Genomic DNA, 17109 nt, shown 5'->3' with positions numbered 1-17109 from the left:
TTCTCTAAGAGGTTTGGCGCTTTCATATTTCGTCTTTCCGAATATGAGTTCTGGGCAGTCTGGAGTTTCTTAATGGTTTGCACTTTGCATCCTGCGTAAATGGAATTGCAGTAATCCAGATGGCTCAGTACCAATGATTGCACCAGCTTGTGGAATATCTCTCTTGGGAAAAAAGGTTTCACTCTTTTAAGTTTCCACATTGCATAAAACATTTTCTTTGTAACATTTTTCACATGGCAATCAAGGGTAAGATTTTGGTCAATAGTAACACCCAGGAGTTTCAGGGTATCCGCAACAGGAAGAGTGTGGCTTGGTATATTTATGGTGTAATTGGTCTTGTTATACTGCGATGAAGGATAAGACATGGGGTGTGCACCTGCACTGTGTTCACATGTTATACATGTGACTGTGAATGCACATGTTCATCCATGCCTGTTTGCATACATGTGTGTGCATCCATGTGTGCATCTGTGTTCATATGTGTATCCATGTGTGCATGTTCATCCATGTGGGTGTGTGCATGCATGTGAGTAGTGTGTATGTTGCCTGTGTTCACATGTGTATACATTGTTGAATGCACATGTACATGTCCATCCATTTGTTGTGTGTGCAGGCATGTGAATAGTGTATGTATATGTGTGTGTGTGTGTGTTCGCATATGTGCATCCATTTAACTATGAATGCACATGTGCATATTTATCCATGTGTGTGTGCATGTATATTGAGTAGTGGTGTATGCATATGTGTGTGTGCATGTTGCACTATCTTCACGTGTGCATCCATGTGACCTTGACCATGTGTCTGTGTACATGAGTCTGTGTGTGGCAACCGTGTTCATACATGTATACATCTGACTGAATGCCCATGTGGATGTTCATCCATGCTGTGTGTGTACATACATGTGAGTCTTGTATGTATGTGTGCATGTATGTTCACTTATGTGCATCCATGTGACTGTACATGGCATGTTCATCCCGTGTTTGTGTGTGCATGTGTAGCAGACATTTTTGAACTCATCAGAAACCTGGTTATGTCCAATAAAAAGGTATCATCATTTTCTTTTCCAGTTTTATTTGTTTGATTTCTATTGATAAACTTAAGCTAATAAATTGAAGCATTTCACTGTTTCCTGTGTACACTGCACTTGTCTGTACAATGAGACATCAGAAATTGCCAGAGAGCTGCAGTACCACTCATGTGAGGTCTGTCTTAAAAGTGCAGCTTACAAAACCTGTCATTTTTTCCTTTGTCTTAACTTCCTCCCTCTGGAATTAAAATACTCTTGAAAAAAACAAAAGTGATCCTGAAAGTGGCCACATTGCATCTAGTGGCCAACTGAAAGAACTGACTGTATTTTGCCCCTGTCTCTCACAAGGTTAGCATCTTCATGAGCCATTTATCAAAACTACGGGAATGACCGCCTGGCTTGTACACCTTCCTTCATCTGGCCAATTGTCCAGCGCTGGACTCACCTGAGGCTGCAGACGCTGCCCCCGGCTATGCTGGCACAGAAATACTTTGAAATCTTCCCAGATCAGAAGGACCCTCTGGCAGGTAAGCGGTAAAGAAGGACTGGACAGGTTATTTCTCTCTGTAGCAAGGAATTAGTGAGCACAATGTTCTGATAATCTGTGATGTTACCCAGAATGACCGGCTTTCTATGAGGATGAATGCGGATAGAGAGGAGGGAGAGGTGGCACTTTTTGCATTTTCAAGCATTTGCCACGAGGTTAAAGCTTGCCAAGGACACCTTGTAACAGGTCAGGTCAGAAAAGCCAACTTAGATGCCTATTCAGGAGTATTTTATAATGAGAAATAGATGCCTATAATCTTTATCAGATACAGCACAATACCTACAGAAGTCAGATGATCATAAGCACATAAGTGTTGCCTTACTGGGACAGACCGAAGGTAAAAAAGGATTAGACAAATTCCTGGAGGAAAAGTCCTACTCTGCTATTGAGACAGACATGAGAAGCAACTGCTTTCCCTGGGAGTGTTGCCAGGATTTGGGTTTCATAATGATACTATCATGGGAATTTTCAAAAGAAAGGACACCCCTTCCGAGACAAATCGGGAGATGGGGAGATGGGCGTCCTTCTCTCAGGGTCCCAAATCAGCATAATCGAAAGCTGATTTGGGACGTCCTCAACTGCTTTCCGTTGGGGACGACCAAAGTTCACGGGGCGTGTTGGCACAGTAGCGAAGGCGGGACTGGGGCCTGATTAAGAGATGGGAGTTCGCTGATAATATAAAAAAGAAGGGCGTCCCTGATGAACATTTGGACAACTTTACTTCGTCCATTTTTTTTCACGGCCAACCTCGAAAGGTGCCCGAATTGACCAGATGACCACCGGTGCGATCGGGGATGACCTCCCCTTACTCCCCCAGTGGTCACCAACCCCCTCCCACCCCCACAAAATTTTTTTAAACATTTTTTGCCAGCCTCAAATGTCTACCCAGCGTCCATCACAGCAGTATGCAGTCCCTGGAGCAGTTTTTAGTGGGTGCAGTGCACTTCAGGCAGGCGGACCCAGGCCCATCCCCCACCTGTACACTTGTAGTGGTAAATGTGAGCCCTCCAAACCCACCCGAAACCCACTGTACCCACTGTAGGTGCCCCCCTTCATCCCTAAGGGCTATGGTAGTGGTGTACAGTGTGGGGAGTGGATTTGGGGGGGGTTGGGGGGCTCAGCACCAGTAAGGGAGCTATGCACCTGGGAGCAATTTCTGAAGTCCACTGCAGTGCGCCCTAGGGTGCCCGGTTGGAGTCCGGCATGTCAGGGGTCCAGTGCATACGAATGCTGGCTCCTCCCACGACCAATGAGTTGAATTTGGTTGTTTTTGAGATGGGCGTCCTCGGTTTCCATTATGGTCAAAACCGGGGGACGACCATCTCTAATGTCAACCATCCGACACTTTAGGTCGACCATCTCTAAGGTTGACCTAAATGTTGAGATTTAGGTGTCTCCGACCGTATTATCAAAACGAAAGATGGACGCCCATCTTGTTTCAATAATACGAGTTTCCCCACCCCTTCGCCAGGACGTTCTTGGAGGGGTGCCCTTAGAGATGGGTGTCCCCGTTTGAAAATGCCCCGCCATGTGACTCCACTATTAAATATGTTTGATTAAAATTTTTTTATTTTTCAATTATTATTAACTTTTTACATTATTGAAAAACCAGATTTTATATATATACTAGCCGTTGAGCCTGTAAAAAACGGGCTACTATAGGACGGGGGGTTTGAAAGGCCCCTTCTCCTCGCCGCTGCAAGGCCCCCCCCCCCCCCGCCGCCGAGCTCGCCGCTGCCCCCCCCCTGGAGTCACCACCACCCTCCCCCCCCAGAGTCGCCGCCACCTCCACCCGGGCCGGGCCCTCGCTTTGCTATTGAAACAGCGCGGGAATGCAGCACACAGCTCAGATGAGCTGCTGTTGGCCCTCCTTCTTTCTCTGCCTGTGTCGGGACACAGGCAGGGAAGGAAGGCTGAGGCAGCTCAGCTGAGCTGTGTGCTGCGTTGGCGCTGTTTCTATAGCGGAGCGAGGGCCCGGGTGGAAGGTGGGTGGCGGGGCAGCGACTGGGTGTGGGCAGTGGTGGCGGTGACCTGGGGGGGGGGGGAGCGGTAGCGACGACGGTTTTGTCCTCCCCTTACGCAGTAGACCACCCGCTCTGTGTCCCGCCCGTCATCACATATTGACGCAGGAGCGGGACAGAGAGGGTCTTTACTGCGCATTTGCAAGTGAGTTCGGTCACTTGCCGTTTACAGTGGGGGAAATAAGTATTTGATCCTTGCTGATTTTGTAAGTTTGCCCACTGCAAAGACATGAGCAGCCCATAATTGAAGGGTAGGTTATTGCGTAACAGTGAGAGCTAGCACATCACCAATTAAATCCGGAAAATCACATGTGGAATAGTATATGGATTTATTTGCATTCTGCAGAGGGAAATAAGTATTTGATCCCCCACAACCAGTAAGAGATCTGGCCCCTACAGACCAGGTAGATTGCTCCAAATCAACTCATTACCTGCATGACAGACAGCTGTCGGCAATGGTCACCTTATTGAAAGACACCTGTCCACAGACTCCGTGAATCAGTCAGACTCTAACCCTCTACAAAATGGCCAAGAGCAAGGAGCTGTCTAAGGATGTCAGGGACAAGATCATACACCTGCACAAGGCCTGGAATGGGCTACAAAACCATCGTAAGACGCTGGGCGAGAAGGAGACAACTGTTGGTGCCATAGTAAGAAAATGGAAGAAGTACAAAATGACTGTCAATCGACAAAGATCTGGGGCTCCACGCAAAATCTCACCTCGTGGGGTATCCTTGATCATGAGGAAGGTTAGAAATCAGCCTACAACTACAAGGGGGGAACTTGTCAATGATCTCAAGGCAGCTGGGACCACTGTCACCACGAAAACCATTGGTAACACATTACGACATAACGGATTGCAATCCTGCAGTGCCCGCAAGGTCCCCCTGCTCCGGAAGGCACATGTGACGGCCCGTCTGAAGTTTGCCAGTGAACACCTGGATGATGCCGAGAGTGATTGGTGAGAAGGTGCTGTGGTCAGATGAGACAAAAATTGAGCTCTTTGGCATGAACTCAACTCGCCGTGTTTGGAGGAAGAGAAATGCTGCCTATGACCCAAAGAACACCGTCCCCACTGTCAAGCATGGAGGTGGAAATGTTATGTTTTGGGGGTGTTTCTCTGCTAAGGGCACAGGACTACTTCACCGCATCAATGGGAGAATGGATGGGGCCATGTACCGTACAATTCTGAGTGACAACCTCCTTCCCTCCGCCAGGGCCTTAAAAATGGGTCGTGGCTGGGTCTTCCAGCACGACAATGACCCAAAACATACAGCCAAGGCAACAAAGGAGTGGCTCAGGAAGAAGCACATTAGGGTCATGGAGTGGCCTAGCCAGTCACCAGACCTTAATCCCATTGAAAACTTATGGAGGGAGCTGAAGCTGCGAGTTGCCAAGCGACAGCCCAGAACCTCTTAATGATTTAGAGATGATCTGCAAAGAGGAGTGGACCAAAATTCCTCCTGACATGTGTGCAAACCTCATCATCAACTACAGAAGACGTCTGACCGCTGTGCTTGCCAACAAGGGTTTTGCCACCAAGTATTAGGTCTTGTTTGCCAGAGGGATTAAATACTTATTTCCCTCTGCAGAATGCAAATAAATTCATATACTTTCCACAATGTGATTTTCCGGATTTAATTGTGATGTGCTATCTCTCACTGTTACCAATAACCTACCCTTCAATTATGGGCTGCTCATGTCTTTGTCAGTGGGCAAACTTACAAAATCAGCAAGGGATCAAATACTTATTTCCCCCACTGTATATGTTTGAAGTGTGTGTGTGTGTGTGTGTGTTTTTAAGAGATGAGATTTAAAAGAAAGGGGGAAGGAATGGGACTTATATACCACCTTTCCGTAGTTTTTGCAACTACATTCAAAGTGGTTTACATATATTCAGGTACTTATTTTGTCCCAGGGGCAATGGAGGGTTAAGTGACTTGCCCAGAGTCACAAGGAGCTGTAGTGGGAATTCAACCCAGTTTCCCAGGATCAGAGTCTGCTGCACTAGGCTACTCTGTTAGTCAGCGGTCTGAATTTAATCTTAATAGATTGAACAGCCACTCTTCATTGGCCAAAAACCCCTCTATTTCCTTATGTCTCTATCTGTTTATATTTCTTTTTTTTATCTCTTTTTTTGTTTACACATTTTTAACAGCGGGTATAGCTGAGGCGATAAGTTCTGTGAGCTTCTGATACAACCTAGCGGTAAACTTATATCGAAATTCTCAACGGTTTCAACCAAACATAAACTATCAACTTATCTTCAATCATCCTCGATGGTTTCGACCATCAAGCCAGGTATCCTGTTAACATTAACAATAAACTTATATTCTGCCATATACCTTTCGGTTCAATGCGGATCATACATTAAAAGAAGACTGGACATTTCCAAGAACAACAAAATATAACCTAACAGTAACAAAATATCCCTAAAAGCTACATATTCTATTCAGTATTATTTGATACAATTTGTTTGATCTGTTTATAAAACAGGTTATAGGTGATTTGGGATATCAAGAGATATTTAATAGCCTCGTCCAAGCGAGCCACTTTGATAGGAAAAGAGAGTTTCCAACAGTGGCCAACCTGGGTCACAAGTACCTGCTGCTTATCCTAGATATATTCAATAGAATACACCAGATTTCTGTGTGGGGACTTTTTCAAACAATACACTGTCACCACCCTTGTCCCAGACCGCTATAACATTTCTCTAGTCAGTGGTCGAGGCGGGGATAGTGCTGGGCAGACTTATACGGTCTGTGCCAGAGCCAAGTGATTGGGAGGCAGGCTGGTGGTTGGGAGGCGGGGATAGTGCTGAGCAGACTTATACAGTCTCGCTGCCAGAGCCAGGATTGGGAGGCGGGCTGGTTGGTTGGGAGGAGGGGATAGTGCTGGGCAGACTTATACGGTCTGTGCCAGAGCCGGTGGTTGGGAGGCAGGGCTGGTTGTTGGGAGGCGGGGATCGTGCTGGGGCAGACTTATACAGTCTGTGCCAGAGCCGGTGGTTGGGAGGCGGGGCTGGTTGGTTGGAGGCGGGGACAGTGCTGGGCAGACTTATACGGTCTGTGCCAGAGCGGTGGTTGGGAGGCAGGGCTGGTGGTGGGAGGCGGGGATGTGCTGGGCAGACTTATACGGTCTGTGCCAGAGCCGGTGGTTGGGAGGCAGGGCTGGTTTGTTGGGAGGCGGGGATAGTGCTGAGCAGACTTATACAGTCTGTGCCAGAGCCGGTGGTTGGGAGGCGGGGCTGGTGGTTGGGAGGCGGGGGATAGTGCTGGCAGACTTATACGGTCTGTGCCAGAGCCAGTGATTGGGAGGCAGGGCTAGTGGTTGGGAGGCGGGGGATAGTGCTGAGCAGACTTATACGGTCTGTGCCAGAGCCAGTGATTGGAGGCGGGGGATAGTGCTGGGCAGACTTATACGGTCCTGTGCCAGAGCCGGTGGTTGGGAGGCAGGGCTGGTTGTTGGGAGGCGGGGATAGTGCTGGCAGACTTATACAGTCTGTGCCAGAGCCGGGGTTGGGAGGCGGGGGCTGGTGGGTGGGAGGTGGGGATAGGCTGGGTAGACTTATACGGTCTGTGCCAGAGCCGGTGGTGGGAGGCGGGGCTGGTGGTTGGAGGCGGGATAGTGCTGGGCAGACTTATACGGTCTGTGCCAGAGCCAGTGATTGGGAGGCGGGGCTGGTGGTTGGGAGGCGGGATAATGCTGGGCAGACTTATATGGTCTGTGCCAGAGCCGGTGGTTGGGAGGCAGGGCTGGTTGTTGGGAGGCGGGGATAGTGCTGGGCAGACTATACAGTCTGTGCCAGAGCGGTGGTTGGGAGGCGGGGCTGGTGGTTGGGAGGCGGGGATAGGGCTGGGCAGACTTATACGGTCTGTTGCCAGAGCGGTGGGTTGGGAGGCAGGGCTGGGGTTGGGAGGCGGGGATAGTGCTGGGCAGACTTATACGGTCTGTGCCAGAGCCGGTGGTTGGGAGGCAGGGCTGGTTGTGGGAGGCGGGGATAGTGCTGGGCAGACTTATAACAGTCTGTGCCAGAGCCGGTGGTTGGGAGGCGGGGCTGGTGGGTGGGAGGTGGGGGATAGTGCTGGGTAGACTTATACGGTCTGTGCACAGAGCCGGTGGTGGGAGGCGGGGCTGGTGGTGGGAGGCGGGGATAGTGCTGGGCAGACTTATACGGTCTGTGCCCTGAAGAGCACAGGTACAAATCAAAGTAGGGTATACACAAAAAGTAGTACACATGAGTTGTCTTGTTGGGCAGACAGGATGGACCGTGCAGGTCTTTTTTCTGCCGTCATCTACTATGTTACTATGTTATTTTCTTTTCCTCAGTGTTATATTTATTGCAATACTATAACCTTCGGTAGCAATAAATTTCAAAATTATAATTTTTTAAACTCTTTTTATGTTTTTAGGGGAATCATCCGATAATAATGTTGCTCGCATCATATGAACACAAGGTTCAATAATTCCTAGCATCAGGCAACAATTGTTGAGGCGCAAATCCTCATGGATCAACCCAATTTTTCATATACTAATTCCTATTACTTGTTTTTTCAATGAATATTTTTTAAACATTTTTTTCTTAAAAGTTGAGAATTCATGTTAAACTTACCTTTCACATCGGCACCATTCTTACACCAGGAGACCTCCGCGGGGAAGACTAAGTTCACGGGGGCGTGTCGGAAGCATAGCGAAGGCGGGACTGGGGCGTGCTTACACATGGGCATCCTCGGCCGATAATGGAAAAAAGAAGGGCGTCCCTGATGAGCACTTGGCCGACATTACTTGGTCCATTTTTTTCTTGCGACCAAGTACATAAGTACATAAGTAATGTCACGCTGGGAAAAGACCAAGGGTCCATCGAGCCAGCATCCTGTCCACGACAGCGGCCAATCCAGGCCAAGGGCCACCTGGCAAGCTTCCCAAATGTACAAATAAGCCTCAAAAAGTGCCCAAACTGACCAGATGACTACCGGAGGGAATCGGGGATGACATCCCCTTACTCCCCCAGTGGTCACCAACCCCCTCCCACCCCTAAAAAATCTTTTAAAATATTTTTTGCCAGCCTCTGTGCCAGCCTCAAATGTCATACCCAGCTCCATCACAGCAGTATGCAGGTCCCTGGAGCGGTTTTAGTGGGTGCAGTTGCACTTCAGGCAGGCAGACCCAGGCCCACCCCCCTACCTGTTACATAGTAACATAACATTAGTAGATGACGGCAGAAAAAGACCCGCCGTGGTCCACCCAGTCTGCCCAACAAGATAAACTCACATGTGCCATTTTTTGTGTATACCTTACCTTGATTTGTACCTGTCCTTTTCAGGGCACAGACCATATAAGTCTGCCCAGCACTATCCAGCCTCCAAAACCACCAGCCCCGCCTCCCACACCCGGCTCTGGCACAGACCATATAAGTCTGCCCAGCACTATTCCCACCTCCCAACCACCAGCCCTGCCTCCCACCACTGGCCACTTGTGGTGGTAAATGTGAGCCATTCAGAAACCCACTGTACCCAACACATAGGTACCCCCCTTCACCCCTTAATGCTATGGTAGTGTTGTACAGTTCGTGGGTAGTGGGTTTGGGGGGGGGGTTGGGGAGCTCAGCACCAAGGTAAGGGAGCTATGCACCTGGAGCAATTTCTGAAGTCCACTGCAGTGCCCCCTAGGGTGCCCGGTTGGTGTCCTGGAATGTCAGGGGGACCAGTGCACTACGAATGGTCGTTTCTGAGAGGGCGTCCTCGGTTTCATTATTGCTGAAACCGGGGACGACCATCTCTAAGGCCGACCTAAATGTTGAGATTTGGGCGTCCCCGACCGTATTATTGAAACAAAAGATGGCCGCCCATCTTGTTTCGATAATACGGGTTTCCCTGCCCCTTCGCCGGGATGTCCTCAGGAAAACTTGGGTGCCCGTTCGATTATGCCCCTCATTGTACAGTATATCAGTGGTTGGCCAATTTAACTGGGAGGTGCCTCTCCTGCCAGGTTAAACCCCTTTGAATATTTGACCATATAGAGTAATCTAGATAAACTCCAGGCCACAGTCTCTGTAAGCCCAAGGCAGGACAGTTTATCATAAATTAATATTGTTTTCAATTTTACTGCACGGCAGTTTAATACTGTCCCTTCTCCTTCCCAGGTGGTCCTTTAAACTTGTCATAGATTGCAGGCAGTGACAGCAGTCGAGACATGCTGCCTTTGCTAGCCTGTGAAGCCTTACCTCTGCCATTTCCCACCCACTAGAAACAGGAAGTTGCATCAGAGGGGTGGTACAGAGCAGAGGGAAGGCTTGAATGCCACTGCCAGGAACCGACGGCAAGTTTAAAGAACCACAGAAGAGGGAGAGATACTAGACCTACTGGTGTGGGGGGGGGGGGACACTTGCTGGATTTGCAGGACAAAGGATAGGAGCAAGGGAAGAGAAAGGGAGAGATGCTAATCTTGGGGAGGGAATGAACAAGGATACAGACATACAGTACCAGAAGAGGCGGTCGTGGTGGTGTGGGAGAAAGAGAAGAGTGAGGGAAGAAGCTGGACATGGGGAAGGATAGGTTTAGATAGGGGCAAGGGAGGGGGATAGTGACACAGAGGGGTGTTGCCAGACACATGTTGGGGGATAGGGACACAAAAGGGCAATGCTGGACAGGACAGGAGCAGGAACACAGAGAGATGAGGTGCTGAACATGGCGGGACAATAGGATTAAGGACATAGAAGTGATGCTGAACAGGGCAGATAAGGACACAGACTCTCTTACTCAACACCCTCACTTATCACCCCTACCACTGCAATTTCCCCACCCCTAGCTGTCTGTTCGTCTGTCCAATTTAGATTGTAAGCTCTGTTGAGCAGGGACTGTCTTTTCATGTTAATTTGTACAGCGCTGTGTAAGTCTAGTAGCGCTACAGAAATGTTTAATAGTTGTAGTAGTAATATGGATGGTGGACATGGAGAGAGAAGAAATGCCAAATAGATAAGAGATAAGATACTCTGGCAAGAGAGTTATGAGAAGACAGAGAAAAGCAGAAACTGGAGTTTGAGACCAACACAATTAGAAAAATAAAATGACCAAATAAGAAAACTAGGATAAACATTTTTTTTTTCATTTATTGATTAGAATATGTCAGTTTTTGACTACAATGGCGACAATTGTGCTGGTCTGAGAGACCTATGGCGCCTTTTTCTTTGGGTTTTTTCTTTTTTTACCTTGTTGTCTCTTGCCAATATAGGTAAGAGGAAGGGTCATTCTTGTACTAAACCGGGGACTGCTTCCTCTGCTTCAGGGGCTGGAACAATTGATAATTATGTGCTGTGCAGCCAGAACCTGACACAAACTCCAACAGGGAGGCCACTGGAGGAACTCCGTCAGTTGGACAGTGACGGAAGCTCTCTAGGCCCTGGATACCACACGGAGTCCCGAGGAGTACGGAATTCCTTCCCCCTCCTGCAGTAGAGTTTACCAGCAGTTTAACGGCAGTGAAGTTGAGAGGAAATCAGCTCACAAGGATAACTACACAGTACAAGACTGTTACGTAAAATCTGTAATTGGCAAGAGGACCTTTTGTGGTACAAAAGAGGAATGGACACAGTCGAATACAGTAAAGAAGAGTAAAACTACAAGACATCAAGTTTATACAACATTATCAGTGGTGGAACTGAAAGACTATTGTGTGAACGTGGAGGAGTGGCCTAGTGGTTAGGGTGGTGGACTTTTGTCCTGGGGAACTGAGGAACTGAGTTTGATTCCCACCTCAGGCACAGGCAGCTCCTTGTGACTCTGGGCAAGTCACTGAACCCTCCATTGCCCCATGTAAGCCGCATTGAGCCTGCCATGAGTGGGGAAGCGCAGGCTCAATGTGGCTCAATGTGGCTTACATGGGGCAATGGAGGATTAAGTGACTTGTCCAGAGTCACAAGGAGCTGCCTGTGCCTGAAGTGGGAATTGAACTCAGTTCCCCAGGACCAAAGTCCACCACTCTAACCACTAGGCCACTCCTCCACTGTTGCTACTATTGGAGATTCTACATGGAATTTTGCTATTCCACTAGCAACATTCCATGTAGAAGGCTGCGCAGGCTTCTGTTTCTGTGAGTCTGACGTCCTGCACGTACGTGCAGGACGTCAGACTCACAGAAGCAGAAGCCTGCGCGGCCACATTGGTGATCTGCAAGGGCCGACTTCTACATGGAATATTGCTATTCCACTAGCAACATTCCATGTAGAATCTCAAATAGTAGCAACAGTGGAGGAGTGGCCTAGTGGTTAGAGTGGTGGACTTTGGTCCTGGGGAACTGAGTTCAATTCCCACTTCAGGCACAGGCAGCTCCTTGTGACTCTGGGCAAGTCACTTAACCCTCCATTGCCCCATGTAAGCCACATTGAGCCTGCCATGAGTGGGAAAGCGCAGGGTACAAATGTAACAAAAATAAATAGATACTATTGGAGATTCTACATGGAATGTTGCTACTATTTGAGATTCTACATGGAATGTTGCTATTGGAGATTCTACATGGAATGTTGCTATTCCACTAGCAACATTCCATGTAGAAGGCTGCGCAGGCTTCTGTTTCTGTGAGTCTGAAGTCCTGCACGTACGTGCAGGATGTCAGACTCACAGAAGCAGAAGCCTGCGCGGCCACATTGGTGATCTGCAAGGGCCGACTTCTACATGGAATGTTGCTAGTGGAATAGCAACATTCCATGTAGAATCTCAAATAGTAGCAACAGTGGAGGAGTGGCCTAGTGGTTAGGGTGGTGGACTTTGGTCCTGGGGAACTGAGGAACTGAGTTGGATTCCCACTTCAGGCACAGGCAGCTCCTTGTGACTCTGGGCAAGTCACTTAACCCTCCATTGCCCCATGTAAGCTGCATTGAGCCTGCCATGAGTGGGAAAGCGCAGGGTACAAATGTAACAAAACAACGTGTACTGAGGAATTCAGGCACAGGTTTAAGTGCGATTTAGTGAACCACCAGTAATATTGAAAGAACATATTGGATAAAAACACTGTTACTTGATGTTATATTAATGGTCTTGAATTTCTGTGGATATAATATTGACATTAATTTTGAAGGTGTGAGGTATGAATGATGTGTGTTAGAAGAAGCAGGATATGCTAAAAGGAAGAACTTTTTGTATTGCAAAGAATTGGTATATACGCATAATAAAATATAAATATATGTTCTTTATAATCATTCATAGTGGTTACTTAATTGGAAGATAAGTTTTTTATAAACTACTACTACTACTTAACATTTCTAGAGCGCTACTAGGGTTACGCAGCGCTGTACAGTTTAACAAAAAGGACAGTCCCTGCTCAAAGGAGCTAATCTAAAAGACGAAATGTCAAGTTGGGGCAGTCGAGATTTCTTGAATAGAGGTATAGTGGTTAGGTGCCGAAGGCGACATTGAAGAGGTGGGATTGAGCAAAGATTTGAAGATGGGCAGGGAGGGGGCCCTGGCGTATGGGCTTAGGGAGTTTATTCCAAGCATGGGGTGAGGCAAGGCAGAAAGGGCATACCCTGGAGTTGGCGGGTGGTGGAGAAGGGTACTGAAAGGAGGGATTGTCTTGAGAGCGGAGGTACGGGTAGGAACGTAAGGGGAAATGAGGGTAGAGAGGTAAGGAGGGGCTGCAGATCAAGTGCATTTGTAGGTTAGTAGGAGAAGCTTGAAATGTATACGGTACTTGATCGGAAGCCAGTGAAGTGATTTGAGGAGAGGGGTGATATGATATAAGATGTGCAGCAGAGTTCTGAACGGACTGAAGGGCGGATAGATGGCAAAGTGGGAGGCCAGTGAGGAGTAGGTTGCAGTAGTCGAGGCGAGAGGTAATGAGAGAGTGGATGAGAGTTCGGGTGGTGTGCTCAGAGAGGAAAGGGCGGATTTTGCTAATGTTATAGAGAAAGAAGCGACAGGTCTTGGCTATCTGCTGGATATGTGCAGAGAAGGAGAGTGAGGAGTCGAAGATGACTCCGAGGTTACGGGCAGATGAGACGGGGACGATGAGGGTGTTATCAACTGAGATAGAGTGGAGGGAGGGGAGAAGTGGGTTTAGGTGGGAAGACAATAAGCTCGGTCTTGGCCATGTTCAGTCACTGGTACCAGTTCATGCAAGAGTTTATTCAAATTTTATTGTCTTATTTACAGAGTAATCTATGGGTTATTTCCATTGTACTTCATAGGTCATTTTGTATTTTCTCAAAAAACTACGAGATCAATAACCCTATTTACTTTTCCTTTTTTAAAAAGTGTGAAAAGATTCAGGTTATTAGACACCCTTTTTTCTTTTCAAGCTGCTCGTCTTGGTAAAGATAGATGTTCAGACTCTTTTACTCACTACTTCAAGTTATTCTCAATTTTGGAAACTTATAAAAAATTACCTATTTCAAAAATATGTCTTGCAGTCTAATAGTATAGATAAGCAGACTACATCTCCTTAGTTCTATCGGCCACTTTGGTACCTACACTAAGATTGGTTCTCTTCCTATCTCACCAACAGAGTATACAGTCACTTTCAATGACTCAACCTTCATTCCTTTTAGACCTGGTTCTGGTGTCCCTCAAGGGTCTATTATCTCACCCACCCATTTCAACATCTTTCTGACCCCTCTTCTTACATTAGCCCAGACCCTTCAACTAACAACTTTCGATATTCAGGTACTTTGCACATTGGATACTTACATTGCTACAGAAACTTGCATGTTAAATCATAAACTCACCAAGATCACCAATTGACTTCATGACCACAAACTTGTTTTAAAGCCTACAAAATCTAAGCTTGTCCTTTTTTCTGGCAAAACAGGTGCCACCATGCCTATGCCCATCCTCCTTTCAGATATTCCAGTTCCCCAGACTGACACAGTTCGTGTTTTAGGCATCATACGTGACTCCAATCTCTCCTTCAAGTCTGAAATTTCCAAGGTAGTCGAAGGCTGTCTCTATAAGCTTCACCTGATTCAATTCATCCGCTCCCTGATCCTCCCTTTAGTACTCAATATTCTTGTCCGCTCACTGGTCATTACTTGGTTAGATTATTGCAACGTATTGTATCAAGGACTCAAGGTCAAAGAGCTTAAATGTCTTCAAATCATCCAGAACACTGCAATTTGCCTGATCGCCAATATCAGAAAATACGACCATATTACCCCATTTCTCAAAGATGCACCCTGGCTACCAGTCAGCCATTGCATAATTTACAAAATTCTATTATCTTCTTCCAAGATAATAGCTTCTGGTGAGCCATTATACCTTTCATGTCATCTAATTCCAGACAGCTCTTCCAGAACATTCCGATCTGCCCAGCAAAATCAGCTAATAGTTCCTAGTTATCATATGGTAATTCACAAACACACACCATGTCCAAGGACCCAGGCTATGGAATGCTCTTCCTGGATCCCTGAGGCTACAGCTCTCCTTACCTAAGTTCAAAGCTGATCTTAAAACATATCTATTTGCCAATGCTTTCCGTTAGCTTCACCGATGTTTTTGAGGACATCTAGCCTGAGGCAGACACTGATCTCTGTACAGCATCCCCTCCCTTCCTCCAGCTCTCCTATTAATATTGTAGTTCCACCCCCTGTGTTAAGTTTTAAATAAACTTGGAAAATGCCTTTTGGAGTAGAAATTTGCACATTTTGAATTTTCTACAGCTGGATGGATTTTCACCTAAAAATCTTTTGCTTAGGTATGTAACTGAGATATTAAAGCTGTCCCAGGAAGAGGGGGGGGACTAGGGCCTTGAACAGTAACCTTTATCTTTACCCCATCGTCAGAACCCCTAAAATGATGTAAGAACAGGTCTCCCCCTCCACATTCCATAACACATAATCCACTCAGCGACTGAGTCTGACTGGCACAGATGGTAGTCGCCTGCCAACCCAGAGAAGCCCCCGCTGTAAAAAATTCTATTGTGTATTTGTGTTTGAACTATGGTGTTTGAACTATGGGAGTAACTAGTGAGGTAATTAAGTTTGCTAATGACACAAAGTTATTCAAAGTTGTTAAAATCGCAAAAGGATTGTGAAAAATTACAAGAGGACCTTACGACTGTGAAACTGGGCATCTAAATGGCAGATGACGTTAAATGTGAGCAAGTGCAAAGTGATGCATCTGGGAAAGAGGAACCCGAATTATAGCTACGTCATACAAGGTTCCACGTTAGGAGTCACCAACCAAGAAAGGGATCTAGGTGTCGTCGTTGATGATACATTGAAACCCTCTGCTCAGTGTGCGGCAGCAGCTAAGAAAGCAAATACAGGACAACTTCCCTATGAGAAAGGGCTAAAGCAGTTAGGGCTGTTCAACTTGGAGAAAAGACAGCAGAGGGGAGATATGATAGAGGTCTATAAAATATTGAGTGAAGTGGAACAGGTAGCCGTGAATCGCTTCTTTACTTTTTCCAAAAGTACTAGGACTAGGGGGCATGGGATGAAGCTACAAAGTAGTACATTTAATATAGATCGGAGAAACGTTTTCTTCACTCAACATGTAAATAATCTCTGGATTTTGTTGCCAGAGAATGTGGCAAAGGTGGTTAGCTTGGGTTTTAAAAAGGTTTGGATGGCTTCCTAAAGGAAAAGTCCATAGACCATTATTAAAATAGACTTGGGGAAAATCCACTGCTATTTTGGGATCCTATCAGGTACTTGTGATCTGGATTGGCCACTGTTGGAAACAGGATGCTGGACTTGATGGCAATACTTATGTTCTTATGTCCTATGTATGTGTGCATGTGTGCTTGAACTGTGGCTCTGTGTGTGTGTGTGTGTGGTATGTGTTTCAACCGTAGCTCTGTATGTGTGTGTGTGTGTGTGTGTGTTTGAACCGTGGCTGTATGTGTATATGTTTGTGTGTGTGAGGGTGCACATGTGTTTGAACCATGGTACTGTGTGCTTGTATGTGTCTGTGTGTTTGAATCATGGAAGTGTATGCATGTGTGTGTCTGTATGTGCACGTGAACTCTGACAGTGTGTGCATGTGTGTTCACATATGTGTATCTACGTGTGCTTGAACAGTGCATGTGTGTGCCTGTGTGTGTGTTTGAACCTGGCAGTATGTGTGTGTGTGTGTGTGTCTGAAGAGTGAAAATGTATGTGTATGTGCATTTGAACCCTGGTAGCATGTGTGTGTGTGTTTGAACATGGCTGTGTGTTCATGGGTGTATTTGTCTGTGTGCTTGAACTGTGCATGTGTGTGCCTGTGTCTGAGCTTGAACCATGCATGTGTGTGCCTGTGTGTGTGATCGAAGAATGAAAGTGTGTGTGTGTGTATGCATTTGAGCCCTGGTAGCATGAATGAACTATGGCAGTATGCGTGTGTGTATTTGAAGTGTGTGAGTGTGTGCGTCTGAACCCTGGCAGTACATGTGTGTGTGTGTGTGTGTGTGTGTGTGTGTATGAACTTTGGCAGTACTGCTTAGCAGGGCTGTGGAAAAGGAACAAAGGAAAAGCAGGAAATTTTTAAAAGAAACTGCAGAGCAGGAGAAATAAAATATTGCATGCCTGTGTGGATAAACTC

The 17109-nt window shown here is 46.8% G+C and overlaps 1 protein-coding gene across 1 annotated transcript in view; it reads left to right on the top strand.

The window, feature by feature from the left end:
* Positions 1-17109, top strand: part of LOC115462256 (bifunctional heparan sulfate N-deacetylase/N-sulfotransferase 3-like) — a gene marked incomplete in the record, with an annotated part of 197607 nt that overhangs the window by 94844 nt on the left and 85654 nt on the right. The window contains 2 exon segments of the mRNA XM_030192266.1: positions 1453-1554; positions 10826-11019. Coding sequence (XP_030048126.1) covers positions 1453-1554; positions 10826-11019 — 296 coding nt within the window.

Source organism: Microcaecilia unicolor, chromosome 2 (assembly GCF_901765095.1).
Source record: "Microcaecilia unicolor chromosome 2, aMicUni1.1, whole genome shotgun sequence".
NCBI classification, from domain to species: Eukaryota; Metazoa; Chordata; class Amphibia; order Gymnophiona; family Siphonopidae; genus Microcaecilia; species Microcaecilia unicolor.
This window is presented reverse-complemented; position numbering and strand designations above follow the sequence as displayed.